The 20918-nt window shown below is 42.8% G+C and overlaps 1 protein-coding gene across 2 annotated transcripts in view; it reads left to right on the top strand.

Annotated features, from left to right (window-relative positions):
• Positions 1–20918, top strand: part of WDFY4 (WDFY family member 4) — an 821140-nt gene that overhangs the window by 374909 nt on the left and 425313 nt on the right. For both annotated transcript variants that reach the window (XM_085608765.1, XM_085608766.1), the window contains 3 exons: positions 9557–9708; positions 11569–11680; positions 19716–19906. In XM_085608765.1, coding sequence (XP_085464891.1) covers positions 9557–9708; positions 11569–11680; positions 19716–19906 — 455 coding nt within the window. The remainder of the gene's footprint in view (positions 1–9556; positions 9709–11568; positions 11681–19715; positions 19907–20918) is intronic.

Genomic DNA, 20918 nt, shown 5'->3' with positions numbered 1-20918 from the left:
TGATGTTCGCAACAGGGAGCTATAAGTATAACATCTAAAGCACTATTTGGAAAACTGCCCTAAATATGAGGTTATAGAGAATTAAAGCAAGGTTATAAAACCGTACAGGGCAAAATGGGTGTTGTCTTATAAACGTTTTCTTTTTGTCTACGTCTTTGAATGTTGTCATTGAATGTTCACATGTTTGTCAGATTTTGAAGAAATCTATTTTTTATACATTTGTACAGAATATTTGTTGTGGTGTTTCACAGTAATTTACATTGTAATTTTGTATTACGTTTGAAAAGTATGAGTTAAAAAGACGAAAAAAGTCTACTGAAAAAATAAACAAGTAGGAGTGGGGATAAACATCCCCTGGTAGCATTAAATTATTATATGTGCCGTAATAAAGTTACACAGAGAAATCAATATCAGTATTGGCAGTTTGGTGGTTAATCCAGGTAATAGTTTTACAGCAAGACCGCTTCGCCATTATTGGCTTAGGGGAGTCTGTGAGCCTGTGCACTGCCGGATATTGACAGGAACAGAAGAGGATGGAGGCGGCGGCCAGCAGGTAAGTAATCTTTTCCTTTTTTGTCCCCTGCACTGTCCCACCACTTCTCTTCCTCAGCAGCTGCCACTATAGAACAGGACTTAAAACTAGGGGGCATATTTACAATAACTGGCGCATCCCTGCATATCAGCATGGATGCGCCAGTTATTGTGCGTCACAGCTCCGCCACCATGGATGCGCCGCATTTACAATGCGGCGCACCATGGGGCAAAAACGGCACAGATGCGTGACGCATCTGTGCCGTAAAAGTGGCGCATTGCTGGAGTTGCGTTGCAAGCGCGACGCAGCTCCAGCAATGCTCTGGGGGGCCCAATCTTGCTAATGCTGCGTCAATCCTTACGCCTGCTTCAGGCAGGCGCAGGGTTTTGACGCAGCATGTGTCTAAAAGTGACTGAGTGAAATCTTGTAGATTTCACTCAGCCACTTTTAGGAGGCGTTCCTGCGCTGGAACACCCCCCCCCCCCCGCACAGGTACGCCTACATGTGGCGCAGGGCTTTACAACGTGACGCTTCTCCCAGATGCGTCACATTGTAAGTACCCCTCACCCTGGCGCAGGATTTGCGCCGCCGCTGCATCACAAAAGTGACGCAACGGCGGTGTAAATGAGCCGCAAGGGGCTTGTAAATCTGCCCCTAGGTGTCGAGGAGACAGAGTTTGTCTATTTACCAGCACATTCTGTGAAACATTCACTGCACCGTATTACTGTGAATGCACTGTCCACAGTGCAGGCGTGAGCTCTCGCCACTGTTAACGGCACCTTAGTGATTGGTTGTTCATCTATTTCAAGCCACCAGACCATCTTTCACTGTCGACAACAACCATCTTGGACTGCATTTCAAAGGGAAATCAGAAACCACCCTACCGGTGGGTGCAGTGAATAACCCATGTGCAGAGTGATGCCTGGGTGGTCCCTGGGACTAGATATCTCGTTCCAAGGGCTCTTGTGGGGCACACCAACTCTTTCAGGTACCCAATCAGTGCATATCCTGCATCTTTGTCTCTGTGCCCGCATCACTAATAGTAGGTACAGAACATTACAATGTCAATGAGAGCAATTTCTGACAATTACTTGATTGTTGCATACATCATGGAAATAATTAATCAAATCAGTGGTAATCAGTGTGCAAAAGAACAATATTTATTACTACGTAGTCCAATATTTATCTGTATAGCTAATTCATTGGTAATGAAGATGCAGTCACTAAACCTATCAGGACACAAATCACAGTAGAAAATTCATACTATAAACAAAAGAGCGTGCAAATTGAACATATATTATGCAAGGTTAATGCCATATTGAACATGAAAATAGTAAACAGAATTGAAACTGTGTAAACGTGAACAATACAAGAAAGTTGACATTTTGGTCCACTCTTGATCGATTTGCAAGAAGTCTGAAGATGGATGACAAGCCCATTGTGAATTATGAAACAGCGATATCCATGCAACAACCCTGGGGACTTGTCCAGCTCTCTTGCTGTAAATTAAAAAAAAATTATCGTTTTTTAGGTCTCGCGCCTAGCGTTGCACTGCATAGCAGTGCTCTCGCGGCGAGAGTCCTTTTGTCCGGGGTTCAGAAATGGACCCTGGAATCGTACACGCTTGTGCGTGTGTTTTTTGTTTTGTCTTCTATTATTGGGCTTTTAGTGGCTGTATTTTTTAGACAGAGCATGCAATCGACCAAAGGCGGGCGCATCGCTCCACCCACGGTCTATTGGTGTCTGTTACGCGCACCAAAGCCTATCTGGTTTCAATTTTCATGCATAATTGAAAGCATATGGCTGCCTGTGGCGCGCGCACGCGCGCACCATTGGCGGCTGTCTCTGCTTCCAAAAGCGATTACTTTCGGTTTCACGATCGCTTTACTTGTGGCTTTGCATTCAGTTTTGCAATCGCTTTATTTGTGGCTTTGCGGCTGCAATACAGTTTGTTGCTTAATTGGGAGGAATACGTGGCTAATCTTTACGCGGTTATAAGGCAAAGTAAATGAAAATGCGCGGCAAATATTTACTTCGTTACAAGGTAAAATAAATGAAGGCGGTTACAAGGTAAAAAAAAGAAAAATGTGCGGCAAATATTTACGCGGTTACAAGGTAATCAATGCATGCCTAATAATTGCACTATACTTCTCTTTTTCTAATGTCGCGTCAGGCTTACTGAAATAATTGACTGTATCTGCTTAGCTACAAAACAAGGACTCGTTGGGGCTAAGTCATACTTTCTGACTGGACTGAAAACATGTGATTTTGGATCGAGTTCTTTCTCTTTCCGTTACCCGATTTCCTTAATCTAAAATGGCGCTTGCTTACAAATAGAGTTATAGACATATAGACAGAAATACACAGAGCTAGACCTAGGTACAGGAAAACAGACGTACACACATATAGAAAAGGAGATTAACAAGCAAAGAGATATACAGAAACAGAGGCACATACACAAAGCTAGAAACTGAGACAGATAGACAAAGAGAAACAGAGGCAGAGATAAAGACAGAAACTTATAAACACTAAAAGGCACATATAGAGTTTGATACATACACGCAAATACAGTGTACACATAGGTAGACACATATAGCGGAGCATGACGGGCACAGAGGGGCATAAACAAAGACAGAGACACACAGATAGACTGAGAGAGAGATAGAAACGCACAAACTAAGAGAAAGATGAAAACACTATGAGAGAAGAAACAGACAGTAAAACAAATACATCTTGTGGCTTTGCTTTCAGTTTTGCGATCATTTTACTTGTGGCTTTGCGGTTGCAATACAGTTTGTTGCTTAATTGGGAGGAATGCGTGGCTAATCTTTATGCGGTTATGAGGTAAAATAGCGGTTGCAAGGCTAAATGAAAATGCGCGGCAAATATTTACTTCGTTACAAGGTAAAATAAATGAAGGCGGTTACAAGGTAAAACAAGCATTTGCAATGCAATAGGTCTCGCATTATTAAAGTTTGAGCTATTGGTGTTGCATTATATAGCAATGCCAATAGCTGAAACTTTAATAATGCGAGACCTATTGCATTGCAAATGCTTGTCTTATTTTAGACGTATCCTTGGCTAGGCAGATTAAAGTGGAAATGAGAATGAGGTTATGCCTCCAAAATACCTTAAAATGTATATCTCCATGCTTTCACTCATGTTGTGTAGTCTGATATATTAGGCCTGGTCACTCAGTGGTTTAATGCATCAGCTGTAACGGTCTGTGTTTTACCTTAGAGTAACAGGCTCGATTACCACCATACCCACTCAGGCTTTCGAGCTGTTGAGGTCAATAAAATTAGTGTACTTAAGTTGGGTAATAATGAATATCTATTATCTGTCAAGTAAATATAAGCATCTGTAATCTGTCAAGAGATACCTCAGAGGTGAATGTGCAGTCTGCATATATGGCTGACATCTTATGGCCTTGGGGTTGTCAGGAAAAATCATGAAAGCATGTGGGTCTTTCCCACCACCTAGATTATTCAAAGCTGAGGCTAGAAAATGCAGCAGCACAGATTCCCAGTCACTCAATCGAACCTGTGTAGCCCTCGACACTAAATTCAAGTAACTATAGGCCTGAGTACGAGTGCTCCTCAGGGTTATCACAGCCAAACAAATATGACTTTAACTGGTGCAATAAATAGCACCTACTCTGAGTTTTTGGTGAATAAAATGAGGATTTTGTTGTTTAACAAATCACAGTCTGTATTTGACGATCAAAATTTTTCTATTTTTTCTTGTTAATATTTGGCAGGTTTACCCCACTGAAATTTAACAAAAGGTGCAGGCCTTTTGCCACCTGGTAATCACCAGGTGTGGTCAATTCCACTCAACTCGGATTTTGGCCTCTGCACAGAGATCAGAAAACTGTAGCTCGCTTCTAAATTGGCTTAAGTCTTATTCATCAAACACTTTTTAGCAGATGCCTTGACATTGAAGGATACGCCTACTACTACAAACCAACAAGCATTTACAATGCAATGGTCTCGGCATTGTTAAAGTTAGAGCTATTGGCATTGCTCATGACATTATTTTTGTTTATGTTTTTGTTTTTAAAACATTTAAAGAAACAGCATATCCCTTGATACTGAGACGATGGGAAGAGCCTGCAACTATGTCATTTGTTTCTTTACTGTCAAAATGTAGTGGGAACCGTGTCAGCATAGGAAGCCTGCTGCTGCCTCTGGTTGAAATACACGGCTGCTGTGTAAGGAGCAAGTGTGTACAGCAATACACTTATCAAATCACCTCTTGCTGGGACATCATCAAATGTGCAGTCTAACCCCGCCCTCAGCTTCGGTACAACGCATAATGTTTGCTCCCCTCCCCCATCCCTACTCCCCCTGAAAAATACTCTGAGTTTCCAGTCCAACCACAGGCATGCCAATCCCCTCAATAAAGCCTGAGTTTTAACATTAATAGGGATCACTCCTGCGGCTTGTGTCTGAGGCCCTTCTTTTAAAGACAGTGGACTACGGATCTCCTCTCGGTCTAAGGGCCCTCATATTAACAGTAATTTGATTGGGGCGTGCAGTCAGTTTGGGGCTATCCGTTTCACTGGCAATGGGCTCCTGGTGGGTTGCCGGGGTGGGCCTATGAGTTTTAACGACTGTGAAGTTCTGACCTGCTGTGTGTCTGGACCCCCATTTTAATGACAGTTGGATTTTGCCCAAACGCACTAGTATGGGGATTTCAGGGTTAATGGTGAGGGGCATTTGCCCGCGTTTGGGGTTATTACAGACAATTCCATTGTCTACAACAGACGGGATAGTTTCATAGAAGTTGTGCAGAACATAGCCATATTCCAATACAGTCCTTCCCAGATACAGCCTGTTTCTAAGTGGCAGTGGCGGGGGAAGGAACATTTAAGAATGGCAGTGTGTTCAGCAGGATAGGAAGGCCCCCACCACGTTTGTCTGGCTCAGCACCACCCAAAACAGTAAAAGTATAGTCTACAGAGGTGTTCTGCAACAGAACACAAGTGCAGGCAAGCAGAGGCCTCCTCACATGCATGTGGAACACCTCTCAGCAGAGGCGCAACTAGAGCCAAATTTTGGGGGGGGGGCTAGGAAAAGATTTCGGGGGGGGGGCTGAATCTTTTAAACCATAGGCAGAGTGGAGCTGCAGGGGCTCTTAGAAGGGGTGAAACAACAGCGAGGCCTCATTACCATACAAATGGTCTTTTAAAGACCTGTGAAGTGCTCGGGTGCGGCTGTGTGTGCGCCGCGAGGCTTTCTCATCCCGGGCTGCCACACACGACGGGGGGGGGGTGGGTTGAAGCCCTGTGAGTCCAATGGGTGTTGCGCGCCTGCCTCTCAGAATGTTCCCCTCAGAGCACTCGTCATTAGAGAAGGAAAGGAGGGGCTGCGCCTGCCTTATGCACCCCGCTCTCGTTAAGTAAACACCATTGTCTTCCGTTGACATAAAGTTTCTGTCCTTCCTCTCTCTGAAACGATGTGTATAACAACAAGTTCTCTCGTCATCTACCTCTATGGTCACCTGAACTCGCCTTCCACGTAAGAACCTGAATTATTAGGACAAGAGCTCAAAAACATGTTACGTTTGCCCATGCAGTATACTCTGAAAAGGGCATAAGCGTATTTGCAGTCTAGCACCATCTAAGTATTCTAAACAAGCATAAAGCATACACCTGGGACACACATGTCAGCCTCTTTAAAATGTGTTCCTCCGTTTTCATGTTAATGGATTTAAAACGACTTTACCTCTGCATTATCAATTTACTATCGTTACCCTCTTCTAGAGGCTTCAAAGTATTCATTAACTAACCGTCTACAGATATTAATCTCATTAAGGAACAACGTTAAAGCATGAAACAGAAGCAGGCGTGGGAGTCCGTCCGACTGGCTGCTGCCAACGTGCCCGCGGACTTCTCTCGCCGACATAAGATGAATGTAAAGTTTCAAGAACGTAGTTTAGTTGGAGCAAGCAGTGAGCCTGACCATCACACCTAGAGACACTGCTACGAGCCGAACATGTAACACTGTGAGAAAGAAGATAATATCTAAAACACACGTCATAGAGTAAAGAACATTACTAACAAGGCAGAGCAAAAGGCAAGCACACCACTGCCTTTCTCCGAGGCAGAGCAAAAATGCCTCGGAGAAACGCAATGGCGTTTTCGGATTCGGGGCGTGTTTTGCTTTTATCTCCTCTTGCCATTGGCTGGAGGAGATAATTAGACTTTCTGAAAAAAACACGCCCCCCGATCCGAAAAGGACGGGGCCTAATCGGAATGACGGACCTCTACTCCAATGGCTGGCCAGCATTCAAGAGGCCAGCCAATGGAGAACAGGGGAGAAGAGGGGCGGGTTCAAGCCCCTCTTCTCCAAGTCATTAAATCTCGGTTCGAGACTGCGCAAGCGCAGCCTTCGAGCCAAGACCTAAAAAGAGACATGTGGTCTTCGACTGCATTTAGGCAATGCATTTCCGCAGATATGTTTGGGGGATAATATTGCACAAACCTAGGTTTAAAGCAATGGAGCACTGTACAAAAGTGGAGTTACGGGGGATTACTGATGAGGGGATGTTTGCAGACAAGGAGTATTATGAGTCTTTTGGGGCATTTTCCACCCCCAGTCTCCATCAGGAGGGAGCACAGTTTGAAGGAATGGTGAATACCACATGCAGCCCTCCAACTGGATTCACAGCAATACAGCAGGCACCTAGCCCCAGCTCTCCTCCAATGGAATAGGGCGATGAAGGTGGATAGAAGGCATAACAAGTATCTATGACTGGGTCCTTACTTTTCCACAGGTTTGATATGGCTCAAAGGCCTCATCACAGAGACAAGACCTTCTCCCCCACACAGAAGCTGCCCCTAATTTCTGTACGGTGGCACCCTATAACAATCGTCAACCAAGAATCTCAGTTGCTAAGTGCCATCAGAAATTCCCAAAGGTGGTCACCAGGATCCATGTTGGGAAAATGCACAGTCTAAGAGATCATGAACTATTGGACCAAATGCACTTTGGGCCATATGTAGGAAGCCAAATTGCGATCGCATATGCTGAAATTCGCCGAATTTCAGCGTTTGCGATCGCAATTTGAGCAGTGTGCTATGTAGCACACAAAAACCCACACGCAAAATAAGGAATCGCAAAATTTGGGATTCCTTATTTTGCTAATGCATTTAAGGAATCCCAAATTGCGATTCCTTAAATGCAATGTAGGAAGCACCCAAGTTGTGCGATTTTGGCTTAAGGAATCGCATATTACCACCAACTTCAGGTTGGTGGTAATTTGCGATTTCTTTGAAAAATGCACTTTTTTGCATTTTTCAAAGTGCCATGTGGCGCACATACATGCCCTTAGCGCATGTCTGTGCGCCACATGTGCACACATGTTTATTTCAGGGGTGCAAAAGGGTGTCCTATTGACACCCTTGCAACCTTGAAATTGCATTCTCAATTTGCGATTCTCTAGTTGAGAATCGCAAATTGAGAATGTCTTCCTATTCATTCCTATGGGCCTTCTAGCCCATAGGAATGAATGGCAAGGTATTCCTTATTTGCGAATCTCAATTTGGGATTCGCAAATAAGGAATAGGTGGGAATCGCAAAATATTTTGCTAATCCTACCTACATTGCATTTTGCAATTCTCTAATTGCGATTCCCTAAAAATTGCAATTAGAGAATCGCAAAACACGTTTTACCTACATACTAAGTTATTTCGTTGTTGCAAACCATGTAAATCACTAAATTACAGGTTTTGCAACCACCGTATGAGGTTTTCTTATTTTTCAAACCTATTTTGTGATTCAGAAACATTATGGTTTAGAAAATAATCGTGAATCGCAAAATGGAAGGGGTACTTTTTGGGTGTCTCTCTTCCAAGTTGTGAATCTGTAAGGTATGTATCAATGGTTTGTGATCAAAATTCCAGTTGTAAACCATTGTTCAGTTACCGACTATCCAGTTGGTGTGGTAACTGATTTGCAAAGTGAAAGGGGTCTCCTTTGCACTAGTATCACTTTGGAAATATGGTGGCAAATTCATGGCTGTGGGGAGAGTCCAACTCTCTAGGAAGTGTTTCTAAATGGCAATGTGTTTTATAGCGGCCCTGTTTCCTTTAAGGAAACCAAATTTCTTTGAAAAGTTGTTATTTTGATATTTAATCTCATGAGTGGTGGTCCGCAGTCCCTTAAAAGCCACCATCACTGTGATTGTAGCCAATCGTACGGGGTTGCAAATTGAAACCTGCCAATCAAGGTTGTTCTGGGACTCTTGCAATCCCTTATTTTGATAAATGATCTAGTAGTATATAGGCTGTTTTGCAGAAAATAGATGCCGAATTTGTGACTCCAGTGTTAGTTTATAAGGCCCTCATGTTTTTCAGGGTTGTACAGCATCTCCCCTTACAAAATCACAACTTTGTAGGTTCTCTACACTAATGGGCGTGCCACCCATCCAGAAATTGTCTCAGCACAGAACACATTTCCTTGAGTATACTGCTCATGCACACTAGCTCCATCAGCCTTCTGTTCATACTTATTGCAGCACACTTTTGCCCAACCTGTAGAAGACTTTGTACCATCAGCTAAATGCTGCCTTATTTTTTAACCTACAAGTTTAAATCTAAAAAAGGATCTGGCTGCTTGACATCAGCAACCGAGCACAATAGAGCTCTCCTCCTGGTGAGTAACCCATAGCCTCTTCCAGCTTGGGCACCATCATGTCTGACCCCGCACCCGGGAGAACTGAGAAATGTAATCAAGCATGGAAGTTCTTAACAGGAAGGGCCAAATGTAGAGGTTAAAAAAAGCGAGTGCATTTTCTTTTACCCATACATGCAGAGATTGGTTCTCAATGCTTGCAGTACTAAAACATGTTTAGAATGTGATAAAAAAATAAGCTTGTCCAATTAAATATGTGAACGGGATTTGTGTTGACTGCAATAGTCTCTGTTCAGGGTCAGACTCCTCTTCAGTCTCAGAAAGCACTATACTGGTTCTGAACATGGTGTTTATTCATCAACTAAAGAATAAAATTGTCTTCCAGGTGGAGATTGTGTGACATCAGTAGCACCGACATCACTTATTGCCGAGGAGAAGATCTCATGGGGCGTTAGTGTTCGGAGCACTTCCTGGACAAACATTGGTGAAATCAAAGAGCAATACAATGATGTGGATGGGCGCATGATAGCAAAAGAGGTAAGGGTGGCTTGGGAAACCCAAAACAATATTAGTAAGAGGAGTAATGCAAACACGGTCTGGTTCTGACAACAGCATGATACTGACAGTGGTAATGAACACGTGACCTGGTGACGCTGGCATTATGATAAACAGTGGGGTAATGGAAGCATGACCTGATGATTGCAAGAGAATGATAGTGAGACTTGACAACAGAATTATGAATGCAAGAGAGGTAACGCAACCGTGGCTTTGGTCACTAATACTGATAACAAGGTCGGTGAGTCGGTCATTGACATTGTGACACAGAGAGCACAACGGCACGAATTGGCATGTAACCATGATCTGGTTATTACAAAAGCATGTTAGCTAGTGTGGTGACTCATACAAGGTCTTGATACTCAAAGAGCACGCTAAGAAGAGTTGATGTCCACGTTGATGGATCAACCCTGAGACCATGCTTGCAACCGGGATAGCATTACATGAGGATGAGACACTCAGGCATGACCCAGTGAACATTGCGGATGTAGTTGTAGGCCTGCTAACATGTTTTCCGCTTTGTTCTGCGTAGTACCTACATTTTCATGAGCAACGTACTTGGTGTTGTATCTCTGTCTCCATTAGAAGCATAGTAACAGCAGACTTATGCATAATTGAAAAACAGTGGCCTGTAGAAAGAGGACATCATGAAAACTAGTCCCCATATCTGAGCAAAAAGGGTAACTCAGTCATGGTGTGAAAGCGTGTTAAGTAAGGAGAATAAACACATGGGCATGAGAGATTGGAGTAAGCGTGACAAAACATGACTTAGTTTTCACAGAAGCATGATAGCATGAGAGGTTTTGCAAGCCTGAACGGGTAATCCTTGGTTAATTCTAAGACAAGATGTAACGGATGTCAATGAGAGCATGATGGCAAGGCAAGTGATGCAAACATGTCCGGTAGTCTCAGAATCATGTCAGCAGTAGAAACATGGAACCAATGATCTCCAATGTATGTTAGCCATGAACTGGTGATATTTGCACCAGCAAGCGAGAAATCAAGGCATATCCTGTTGACCAAGAGGGCATGCGAGAAGATGCAGCCCTGACTTGGCGACCCTGGGACAGCAAGCGAAAGCAAGCAAATGTGACCATGTCTATATGACAAGAAAGTGGGTAAAACATACATGACTACAATTCCCCCGACAGTGCACGATAGAAAGAGAGCATATGAAGCATGATTCTATGCCCCAAATAGTGTCCCCAGGCAGAGGGCACGATTGTTGCCAAACTATTGCATGATCTGTTGCCTCCTAGGACTCACCTGGAAGTAAGTGGTTCAAGCACTAACAGATGACTATGAGCTCATTCTATACTGTGATATGTAAGGGCAGAAGTTTACTCTGGTCTGATAAATGCTCCTGCAGTGCGCTTGAGTGTGAGATCTGCCTGAAGAAGTGTGCTTTGCTGTGTAATATAATTTTGTAGCTGTGTTTTGTTGAGCGATGCATTTACAGCTATGCAGTCAGTTTTAACCGCAAGAGTATGATAAATGTGGAGCAATCTTGGGTAGGTGTACCTTCAGGAGTACACATCATGTTGTAGGTATGTGCAAGACTGTAGCTCATTCTGAGGGATATCTGCTGCAGGAGTCTTCACCGCGTTAATAAATACCTGCAGGAGGGTGCTGTGCTTTGTTGCTTTTTATAGGAATGTGTACTTCATTGAGGTACCTCCAGGCGCATTATCTGAGGTGAGATATATCTGCAGGGCGGACTTGGCCTGTTGGTGCGCCAGTTCTGCTGAGAAGAACCAGTCATATGCTGGTGCTATGTGTTCCACATAAGAACTGACAGGCCATTCACAGACGACTCATTGATGCTTTCTTTATGCTCTGCAGATGGGCATTGACTCCCGGGACAATTTGACACCGGTGCTGCTGGCGAGGAATGTGGCAGCACACCTTTCTGGCCCGGCTCGTACCATCGGTGCTGCAGGGATGAGCCATATGGGTATGTACCAAAGGAGACATTGCACTCAAGCATCACATCACATCTGGTTGTGTGCTGTAAGGTTAGACTTATATTGTAAAACAACTAACCGGTGGTTTTAAGGTATTTATTCACTCAATCCTTTTTCAGTTATTGTGTTTTTTTAGTTCATGATCCTTTCATATGCCATGGCTTCTCGCTGCAGTTTGTTGGCCTCTATTTGAAGTCCATTAGAATATTGTGAAAATGGTTGGGTTCTTCTACCAAACTCAATTTTGTCTTGTTTCAGTCCTTCACTCTTATTGCATTTCATGGGTTATTGCTACAGTCCTTGGCTTCGTATTTCAGTCTAAGGATTCTTGTTGCACCGTATAGTTTCATCTATCCATGGGTTGTTTCCATTCAAGGGATGTGATTACACTCTCAGTTCTTGGCCTTGGCTCTTGTTCCAGGCCAAGAAGTACTGTTTCCTACCTAAGGGCTTCTCGTAACAGACTATTGCATCCTTGCAGAATGTTGACTGAGGTCACATGACATCACTTGTATTCTTTTATGAAATTATTAGGCTTTTGATTGAGTCTAGGAGTTATTTTTTCACACATAAGTTATTTCTTCAGTCCATTAAATTGCGTTTCATTCCATAAGGCTGTTGGTATACTAGGTGAGTTGTTTTTTCACTATGCGAGTTCTAATTTTTCACCCACGAGCTTTTGTGTCGGTACATAGTTTCCAGCTTTGTTTGTTGAATTCTTCTTATATTTCTCTCTGTTCATGGTTTAGAGGCAGGGGTTTTATTTTAGCCCATAGATCCTTGCTACCCCACTCAGATGTCTGAAAGGGACGAGATGGTTCTCTGGTAAAGCAGACAAGAGTAAGTGGTAAGCAGACACTGGAGTACAGAATGACTGATAGTGTTGGGTATACAGTTCACTCATTTAACCCATATGCCTTTGGCTCATCCATTGTGTAAGAAACACGGTAAAGCGCTACTCAAGCAGCAACCACAATCCTTGGCAGGGTGAGGTCACAAGCTACCCTAAATTAATCTGTGCTCAACCTTCGGGTAGATTAGCACAGAGCAGTCAGGCTAACCTCAGAGGAAAAGTGTAATTATTTGTGCAACACCTCAAACAATAATAACGTGAAAAATGCAACACAAGACGAATACCACAACAATTTAGGAAGATAGAGCAATTTTTAGTAAGTAAAACAAGACTAAAATGACAAAAATCCACTGAGTAGAACTGGAGCTATGCAAGGGTAAAGATTTCAATGAAAATAGCGCCAAAAAGCACAAAGCGCCTAAAAGTACAAAGCTTCCACTGTAGCTATCTGGTCATGCCGGACTGGGACAAACCGAGCAGTTCAGGCTGACTGCAATGGAGCACTGCCCGGTTACAGGGACCAGGTTAGGGTTGCCGAACAAAAGTACCTTAAATCCTGGTTGTGGAGTGTTGCAAGGTGCCAAGTCAAGAATGTGTCGTGCAGGTGCAGCGATGCAAAGCCCTGGCTGAAGTTGCATCACGCAGTACCGTTTGGGGAGCTGCAAGGCTGTGATGTGCGGTCCTGTGTCATTGTCAAGGAGGCCGACGACAAGGGACTTGCAATGAGAAGAACTGCGTCCAGGATGCGCCAGGCACCGGCTGGCAATGTGTGAGCCTGTGTTGAGAATGGGTCATGCAGTGGCGTTTCCAATGAGGCTGCGGGGTACGGTGGCGATGCGAAGTCCTTGCGACTGGAATATCCATGCATCAGGGCGATACTTCGGTTCTGCTTGGGGTTGCATGGCGCAGCAGAGTTGATGCACCGGTTCTGCTGGATCCACAGATGGGCTGGCAGAGCACCTCTAAGGGTCCATGACTGGGGTGGCACCACTTGGCATGGTAGGACTCACAGTTGCAGAGTCCAGGTGCTATTTACAAAAGAGTTGTCCTTGGAGGTCCAGTTCTTCTCACACAGGCAAGAGGACAGCAGGTCAGCACAGCAGAGCAGCAGTCCTTCAAGTCAGCAGTCCAGAAAAGTGGTAGTCCTTACAGCAGCATAGCAATCCTTCTTACCTGCTGAGTCTTACACAGGTAAAAAAAGTATACTGAAGAGTTGGTGTCTGAGGTCCAATATTTAAGTGGGAGAAACGTCTAGAGGGTTCCCTTTCAAGTGCTCAGGTTTCCTGCCTCTCCTGTCCGGGCTGGATCCTAACTACAGGGGTATGCAGTACTTTGTGGGAAGGTAGGACACGGCCCATTCAGGTATAAGTGGGGCTGTGTCTAACTCCGCCCTCCCATCATGCAAGTAATGGCCCATCCAAGCACACCTAAGCTCTGTATTATGTGTGGCTGTCTAGGAGAATACACAAAGACCAACTACACCCAGTCATGTAACCCAAGGCCAGGTGTTAAGCACTAAATAGATAACGCTCACAAATGTCGACTATCCAAAAGCGACATTTTCAAAATTGTGATTTAAAATCTGACTGCACCATAAAAGGGGATTTCTCGTTACAAGTCCAAAGACACCAAATATGAACTTTTTATGTGTTGCCATTTAGAAGTTATCCATATTAAATGTAGCAAGGTAACCCCAATGTTATCCTACGGGAGAGGTAGGCCCTGCAATAGTGAAAAATGAATGTAAGATTTATTCATTATCAGGTCAGGTAAAACCTAAAATTATATGGTCTACTTTATAAATGCATTGCACCCTGCCCTAAGGGATGTTTAGGGCCTACCCTAGGGGTGGTTTATTTGTATTAAAAAGAAAGGTTTGTGCCTGGCAAAAGTTTAATTTTCCCAGTCAGCATGACAGTTCAAAACTGCACACACAGGTTACCTGCAAAGCACAGCCTGAGACAGGTTGCAAGGCTACTTAAGTGGGTGGCCCAACAAGTGCTGCAGGCCCAGTATTAACATGTGATTTACACGCACTGGATACTGGTAGTACCACTTTACTAGGGACTTATAAGTAAATTAAATATGCCAATTGGTGATAAGCCAATGTTACCATGTTTTAAGGAGTGAGCATACAAACTTTAGCACTTGTTAGCAGTGACAAAGTGCACAAAGTCCTACGGCCAACAAAAACAAAATCAGTAACATATGGAGGAGTAAGGCAAAATGTTTGGGGGAAGACTGCCCTAAGGCTGACAGGCCTAAGACAATGCTTACGCAAACAAATGATGAACGGAATGCTGAATAAATCATACATTCACCCCCGGTCAAGAGATCTGGGTTAAATCCATAGTTCTTTTGCTCACCATGCCACCCCAGTTTAAACCCACCCATATGCAAATCAGTCTTGACCCTGTGCCTCATGGGAACAGTCCAGACTGAACTGCCAAGCCAGGTCCTCCCTGGACCGGAAACAAGCATCCTGGGACCTGTTTCTGGGTATTACCCTTCATCAGTCATGCTAGCTTGAATCCAGTGGCACAGTGAGCAAGGGACCCACGTCTGGGCATACCCATCCCACTTAGGGTGAAAAGTGCTACGCAAACACAGGGTCAAAACTGATTTGCATATGGCTGGGTTCAAACTGGAATGGCATGGTGAGAAAAAAAACGATGGATTTAGGCCCAGATATCTGTACTGGGGTGAATGTATGACATTGTTCTGCATTCTGTCCATCAATTTGCATTTGTCCCCCCCAAGTGGGACGGGTATGCCCAGACGTGCATCCCGTACTCTCCATGCCACTGGAGTCAAACTTTCCTGGCTGAAGAGGGGTGAAACTCCAAAACCGGTCCTAGGATGCTTGTTTCCAGTCCAGGGAGGACCTGGCTTGGCAGTTCGGGCTGGACTGTTCCCATTGGGCACAGGGTCAAGACTGATTTGCATATGGCTGGGTTCAAACTGGAATGGCATGGTGAGCACAAAAACGACGGATTTAGGCCCAGATCTCTGTCCTGGGGTGAATGTATGACATTGTTCTGCATTCTGTTCATCAATTGTTCTTTTTGCAGGCCTAAGACAATGGCTAAAAGATGATAGCCTCTGCTGCCGCTGGATTCACCTCCCATCCTTTCAGGGACATTATTTATCACATTACCAGAACATAGTCAATAACAGGAACATCCGAACTAGTTATATCCTGTAATTGCCCTGATGTATGGGGGTATTATATGTGGCATTTAATCATATGTGAAAATGAACAGACAGAAGAAATAATTACTTCTATCCTTAAGAGATGGGCACCATCTTTATTGGTAAACTGTAGATTTCCACACAGATTTGAGGAAAAAATATTATTCGGCGACTAAGGCGCAAATATAACCTTTGTCGTATAATCTTGAGCTTTAACATTGAGATCATCTATTTCCTTTCTTTTTTTTTCTTTTCCTTTTTTTATACAACTAAGGTTCCTAAATTTCTAGTGGCACATTAACATCTGAAGGCTGATGTTGGTGGCATTTTTGGATTAGGCATTAAGCTCAGAGAAATGTGATACTCAGAAGAAAAGTCTTAAGAACAAGAACTATATTTGTAATCTTTACCCAGAATATCCATGTATTAGAGTCTTGGAGAATGTGAACATTGTGTATTGTGCAGTACTTGAAGTAGGAGCCCATATAAGAACAGTGACATAGCCTGTGGTTATTTAAATATTTACAGAAATATTTTGAATTTCAAATCCTTTATACTAGGCCCTCAGTAATTGAAATACTTCCCTGTAGGCCTGTTTTGTAGATTTTTGATGGTATGTTAAATTTTCCCTCACACATAGTGCTCTCTCTTTATTAGATTATTCAGCAAGGAAGTGATTTGCAAATGTGAATGAGTGTTAGGGATTGGTAGCTAATTAATCAGGAGGACAATATTCTGCCACCATAGCATATCACATGAAGTGGTGAGTAGGCATGAACGTGAATAGGTAACATTGGAACATGTTTCTTTGGTCCTTTCCTCAAAAACGTCAGGCTTACGTCCTGGAATTAAGTCAGAGGTAGAGAATTCCAGATAGATGATCCTTGAACTTTTAGGGTTCCTCCCCAAAAGACATGTAAGAATGTGTGATCGGAAGATATTCGGAACATAAAAGAAATATCCACCAAAAATCTAATTTTGCCATTAAAAGTACAATATTCAAATGGTCCATCAATAAGTATCGGAAAATCATTTCTAGACATCAGTACTGGAGGATTTGTTATGTCCGAATGCTAAACCAAGATCATCTGATGTCCTTGACACAAATGTGTATATTTGTAACAGGTCCAACTAACATCTGTGAGATGGGCATTGTCCACGGTAGAGAGACCTGAGAAAATATGCTGTGCATGCCACACAGAAATTGAGTTTGGGGTTATTTGGTACTGGTGGCTAGTGCTCTTTAGTTCCCTATTTCAAGGATATAGTTTCATAATGGAAGACGAAACCCTGAATATTTTTTATTTTAACTGGTACTAACTACATCTACATCTATTCAAAACATATAGGGTTCTTATGCAGATGTAAACAGCAATGACTTCAGGGTCCAGCTGTTTAAATTGTTGAATTTGTTTGCTGGAATAATTTGTTTGCTGATTTCTGAATGTATTTCACTTTTTAGAAGGTCTGGAAGGTTCTGAAGGTAGTATACCAGATGGTAGAGCCTATTATTAATGGCAATGTTGAGCTCAAGGCCAGGTTAACATTTTTGACGATTCCACGCTGGGAAACAATTTGACAAGGAGCCATTGTGCACCCAAGGTGGAGGCCAATTGAATAGCAGGTTGGAGAACTTTACCGGTCTCAACAGAACCTCCATCTGTAAAGCATTTTCTGATGCATCCGCCCTTGAATGGCAGTTACACAGTCATTGTAGACAAATAATTATTGATGTATATGTGGAATGCAAGGTTCTAAAGTGCATGTTCAAGAGAGGGTTTATGTAGTGTTTGAAAAGGGCTAATGAGAGTACCACACCTTGTTGAACTCTGCAAGAGATGCCTGATGTTTTGAACAGATAGGGCATCTCCATGGGTACCACATGTACACCTCAATATACTCTTCACATCACAATTACCCAATAATCTTCTCCGTTCATCCTGTACCTTTTTCTCAATCAAAATCTCCCATCTGAAATCGAAAGAGGAATAACAAAATGTACATACAAAAACTCTCAACATGGAGTTACTCCAAGACTACATTGTATCATGTTCCTTAAAAGATTTTGTAATTAGGTTACAGATCTGTTCGATTGGATTGCCCTTGGACTTGATATTCAGATGCCAGAGTCCAATTAGAATATTAATCCATAAAGCCTGCACAAGGGCGATTTACAGAAATTATGACTATTTCAAACAAAACGAAGAAATGTCAAGTGGGAAAAGAGGCAAGAATATGTACCCTCCGCCCCCTAAAGAAAAGCCCCTTTCTCAGTACTGTAAACACCATACGTCTGCTATCATTATGAAGCCAAGGGTCTTTTATGATAACTAACAGTCTTTGAAATTTGCCCCCAGGAGAAGGCCTGGGAAGCTATTAATAAACTTTGAAGTTCTAATGCCAATAAATTATCCAATCCATCCTCTCAAATGTGTGCAATCTAATCACTGAGAACATCAACCTAAAAGTGGGTAACAATCCAAATGAACTTAACCTGAAATGTAACAGACTTAACATGGTTGACCTTTCACCCTCCAATGTGACTGCCAATCTATAATTTCCACTGTATGATTAAGGCAGTTAATAATTGTATAACCTTGGAATCTCCCTTAGTAGAAGTGTGGTGAAGATCTTCAAGAAAGGTTAGCTTCTTTCTGTATGCACACCTCTTCTAACTTCAGCAGACACCCATTTTTTATAGTCATCTGCGGCCTCCCCTCATCTGGAGCAAGCTTTTGTATTACTCTTATGACAAAGCTATACGATGAGCCAGGAGACTGGTCAACTGTATGCTTATTTATGCCTATTTATGCTTATTTAGAATCTGCATTATTTGGTCACGCTCCTGGAACAAATAGCAAGAACTCAATTTCAGAGTCAGACCTATATTGAAAATCATGCTGAATTTCAGTCTCTTCCCGTCAACAATCATTTATGGAGGATCGTCGCCTGATGGCAAAAGATGGATCCCATATTTTCTAATGCCCAGTGCCAGCCTTTAATACTGTCAACAATGTAATACTACATCATAAATTAGCAGCAGCACTGTGGAATACCCTTCATTTACCTTCAAAACAATTAAATAATTATGTTCACTTAAAACTCATCTTCTCTGGCAGTCGTAATTCAGCTTTCCTTAAAAGTTTATCTCCTCTCTTCTTACATTAATGAAAATCATCTCAGAGCCACAAGACTTATTTATACTGTAAGTGCACACTGCAATAAATTACCATGACAGGACTTAACAAACTAATGTTAAAAGGAGGTGAGCTGTGTTGTACAGAAAGAAGGTGGTACATTGGAGGGCTATTCCACCAATATCACCAACTGACAAGAGCCAGTTGAGAAGCAAGTTATGGTCCACCTGTCAGACTCTGAGTACGGTGAAGTGCAAGGCTTGTCATAAACCAGTGAAAAGAGCTTTTCTTCTCTGATTTACACTAGTTTGAACTTGGTGTCTTGTTTTGTATAGAACTCTGTTTAGACGACATTATATAAGTGGTTCTGTTCTTGATGCCGAAGGTTTGCTGATGATTTGAGGAGTTTGCTATTCAAAGGAGTCAAGAGACTGGTCTATAGTTGTCTAAGCACTCTGGGTCAGCATTCAGCCTCTTCAGCCATAAGATAATCAGACTATTATACTTGAGTTGCTGCGGAACATCTTACTTTGAGGAAGAACTGATTAGATTTGTAACGAGGAGGTAAGCATTGCTTGTCCCTTCACTGGTTTGTTTCTAATCAACCTTGGTGGCCTAATTTCATAGGCACCAAAAATAAGGGATGATCTACATTCCTGTATCATTCACAATCTCTTACATTTGCTTTCCATTGGTTGTCCTCCTAACAGCACAAAACAATCACCACTCTTCAAGCCTCTGCATCAACCCCTTTGCAAACTCACGCTCTCTAATCACTCCTTGCCTCATTCATTCTGAATCTGAAACCCTGCCAACTGTTCACCTCAAATCCTTCTCTTATAGGGTTACGTGTTTTCCATTCAGAACCTGCTGCCAACACCTTGAATTACATTGGCGGTCCCGCCGTGCTGCTGGGTCTTGTTGCTATGACAAGTGATGACCATGCTCTGTATGCGGCAGTCAAGGTTCTTCTGTCTGTTCTGAGTAGCAGTGCCATGAGTAGGCAGCTGATGAATCAAATGGCTGGGTATCAGGTAAGTCTGTATTTTTTCTGTCTCTGCTCATTTTACAATACCCCTATCTTTTGTATCACTACATTGCCTCTTCTGCCTGTATTATGACCTTGCTCTTGACATTTGTATTGCACTGCAATTACATTTACATAGCACTGCACAGCCCTCAGAAGGCCCCAAAGTGAATTTACAGATAAGCAGCATGCTATCCTGTAGGGGTGCTTGGATAAAAGAGTGAAGGTGTGCCGTATATAATATCTTGATATTGTGTGCAATAACCAGCCTTGAGCGTTTATTGTGTTTTTTTAGCGATGTCTTGGTGTGTAGTCAAACAAAAGGAGTGAGATGTAGAAAGCTGAAGCTTTACGGCATTAGTGTATTAATAGAAGAAGTTGTGTGAACGCAGTGTTGCTTATGTGAGAAATCTCTTAGCGCGTGACTTAGAGTTCGGTGAACGGTTTACTCCCTCAATATATTTCAGTATCAGGCATAGCAAGTACTCTGTGTGAGTTGCAAACTGCAATCATGCACTGTCACACTACAAACTTTGTTGTTGCTATCTTCCTGTGGTGACAAAATAGTTTGCGGATCCGTGGTGTGAATGACAATGTATAAGACCCTGTGCTGTTAAACAGACTATTGGATTGGGTTCCTACTCTGAGGAATATAGGACCATGGTGAGGCACCACTCAGCTGATGTACTACAAGGCTACCGTCTTCCATGGATAAGACAGTGATCTGTTTTGTCTAGAGAGTCTACATTTAAACAGGTAACATATAGCAAACCCAATTGTGATAGTTAGTATTTCACCCTACAGATGCAAGGATGATAATGCTACAGCATAGATTTCAGTCTATGGACACAGAGTCGATGGTCATAAGTGAAGATTTGTCAATAGGTGCACAAGTGATAGGGATACACTTGGCATTAAGGTTACTAACACCAGTGGTATAGTGAGGGTATGTAGGCACAGTTATAGAGACAATGGTTCAACAACAATTACTACTTATTCACTGGTGGTGGTGGTGGTGG

The sequence above is a fragment of the Triturus cristatus genome, chromosome 1_2, assembly GCF_964204655.1.
Source record: "Triturus cristatus chromosome 1_2, aTriCri1.1, whole genome shotgun sequence".
Classification (NCBI taxonomy): domain Eukaryota; kingdom Metazoa; phylum Chordata; class Amphibia; order Caudata; family Salamandridae; genus Triturus; species Triturus cristatus.
This window is presented reverse-complemented; position numbering and strand designations above follow the sequence as displayed.